At 36.8% G+C, this 2821-nt stretch overlaps 1 protein-coding gene across 1 annotated transcript in view; it reads right to left on the bottom strand.

Annotated features, from left to right (window-relative positions):
* Positions 1-1562, bottom strand: part of LOC106806630 (titin-like) — a 165642-nt gene extending 164080 nt beyond the window's left edge. Inside the window, exons 1-4 of the mRNA XM_014808636.1 lie at positions 1393-1562; positions 1104-1208; positions 641-838; positions 352-456 (exon numbers count right to left, since the gene is read on the bottom strand). Of these exons, the coding sequence (XP_014664122.1) occupies positions 352-456; positions 641-838; positions 1104-1146 (346 nt within the window). The 5' untranslated portion in view covers positions 1147-1208; positions 1393-1562. The remainder of the gene's footprint in view (positions 1-351; positions 457-640; positions 839-1103; positions 1209-1392) is intronic.
* Between the last annotated feature and the right edge of the window lie 1259 nt (positions 1563-2821).

Genomic DNA, 2821 nt, shown 5'->3' with positions numbered 1-2821 from the left:
TTACACTGTATTCACCACATCTTCAGGCGGTTTGAGGAATGTCCATTTCAACGATCCAAAGTCATGTTTGTTCTGTATTTCGTTACCGTGATAATGGAAATTTTTAGTGTCAATACAGGCAATAGACACTCGATGAGTAGACCACTGTGGAACTTTATATAACAAATGCAATTACATGGCATGTAGCACTAATCACGAAATGAACCATTAATGTCAGTGGACAGATTCTTGTCTTCACATATTTTTATTATATTAAAAATTGCACATGATTAGTGTTTTGTGAAAGGGCATTACACAAAGATATTCCCAATTTTTACGAGATCACATGCATATTACGAATAGTACGTATACCAGTTGGAAGAGGTTTCTCGTTGAAGAACCATGTAACAACCATGGTTGGATCGTTAATTGGTATCAGTTTGGCATCCAAGTGTGCTGGTGTGTTTTCTGGTACAACTACATGAATACAGAAAACAAAATTGCATAAAATAATTCAAATGATTAACTTTCCCACACACCTAGATATCTCGTGAAATGGACATCAAAATTCGTGTACTATAACTATTATATTTCACTTTCGAAGTCACATTTTTTATCTTTTCTTCGTTATGATTATGGTAAATTAACCCACGATGCGTACCAGGTCGTTGGAGTTGCGTCGTGAACTTGGGTGGTTCTCCAGTTCCAGGACTAGGCATCAATGCTAGGCCACCTGTTGTTTCATCCCTGCCATACTTGTTTACAGCAACACACTTGTATTCACCAACATCTTCAGGCCAGGTTTGAGGAATGTCCATTTCAACGAATCCAAAGTCATGGTTTGTTCTGTATTTCGTACCTGATGATTGGAAATTTTTAGTGTCAATACAGGCAATAGAACCTCGATGAGTAGACCACTGTGAACTTTATAACAAATGCAATTACATCGGCATGTAGCACTAATCCACGAAATGAACCATTAATGTCAGTGGACAAGATTCTTGTCTTCACATATTTTTATTATATTAAAAATTGCACATGATTAGTGTTTTGTGAAAGGGCATTACACAAAGATATTCCCAATTTTTACGAGATCACATGCATATTACGAATAGTACGTATACCAGTTGGAAGAGGTTTCTCGTTGAAGAACCATGTAACAACCATGGTTGGATCGTTAATTGGTATCAGTTTGGCATCCAAGTGTGCTGGTGTGTTTTCTGGTACAACTACATGAATACAGAAAACAAAATTGCATAAAATAATTCAAATGATTAACTTTCCGACACACCTAGATATCTCGTGAAATGGACATCAAAATTCGTGTACTATAACTATTATATTTCACTTTCGAAGTCACATTTTTTATCTTTTCTTCGTTATGATTATGGTAAATTAACCCACGATGCTTACCAGGTCGTTGAGTTGCGTCGTGAACTTGGGTGGTTCTCCAGTTCCAGGACTAGGCATCAATGCTAGGCCACCTGTTGTTTCATCCCTGCCATACTTGTTTACAGCAACACACTTGTATTCACCAACATCTTCAGGCCAGGTTTGAGGAATGTCCATTTCAACGAATCCAAAGTCATAGTTTGTTCTGTATTTCGTACCTGATGATTGGAAATTTTTAGTGTCAATACAAGCAATAGAACCTCGATGAGTAGACCACTGTGAACTTTATAACAAATGCAATTACATCGGCATGTAGCACTAATCCACGAAATGAACCATTAATGTCAGTGGACAAGATTCTTGTCTTCACATATTTTATTATATTAAAAATTGCACATGATTAGTGTTTTGTGAAAGGGCATTACACAAAGATATTCCGAATTTTTACGAGATCACATGCATATTACGAATAGTATACCAGTTGGAAGAGGTTTCCCGTTGAAGAACCATGCAACAACCATGGTTGGATCGTTAATTGGTATCAGTTTGGCATCCAAGTGTGCTGGTGTGTTTTCTGGTACAACTACATAAATACAGAAAACAAAATTGCATAAAATAATTCAAATGATTCACTTTCCCACACAGCTAGATATCTCGTGGAATGCACATCAAATATCGTGTACCGTACTATAACTATTATATTTCACTTTCAAAGTCACATTTCTTATCTCTTCTTCATTATGATTATGGTAAATTAACCCACGATGCTTACCAGGTCGTTGGAGTTGCGTCGTGAACTTGGGTGGTTCTCCCCTTTCAGGACTAGGCATCAATGCTAGGCCACCTGTTGTTTCATCCCTGCCATACTTGTTTACAGCAAACAACTTGTATTCCCCAACATCTTCAGGCCAGGTTTGAGTAATGCTCATTTCAACATGTCCAAAGTCAAGGTTGGTTCTGTATTTCGTACCTAATGATTGGAGATTTTTAGTGTCAATACAGGCAATAGAACCTCAATGAGTAGACCTCTGTAAACTTTATAACAAATGCAATTACATTGGCATGTAGCACTAATCCACGAAATGGACAATTAATGTCAATGGACAAGATTCTTGTCTTCACATATTTTTATTATATTAAGACATGCACATGATTAGTGTTTTGTGAAAGAGCATTACACAAAGATATTCCCAATTTTTACGAGATCACATGCATATTACGAATAGTATACCAGTTGGAAGAGGTTTCCCGTTGAAGAACCATGCAACAACCATGGTTGGATCGTTAATTGTATCAGTTTGGCATCCAAGTGTGCTGGTGTGTGTTTCTGGTACAACTACATGAATACAGAAAACAAATTTGCATAAAATAATTCAAATGATTCACTTTCCCACACAGCTAGATATCTCGTGGAATGCACATCAAAATTCGTGTACCATACATACTATAA

The sequence above is a fragment of the Priapulus caudatus genome, unplaced genomic scaffold (genome assembly GCF_000485595.1).
Source record: "Priapulus caudatus unplaced genomic scaffold, Priapulus_caudatus-5.0.1 Scaffold9, whole genome shotgun sequence".
In the NCBI taxonomy this organism is placed as follows: Eukaryota; Metazoa; Priapulida; class Priapulimorpha; order Priapulimorphida; family Priapulidae; genus Priapulus; species Priapulus caudatus.
The sequence above is the reverse complement of the archived record's forward strand: the minus strand, read 5'-3'. Positions and strand labels throughout refer to the sequence as shown.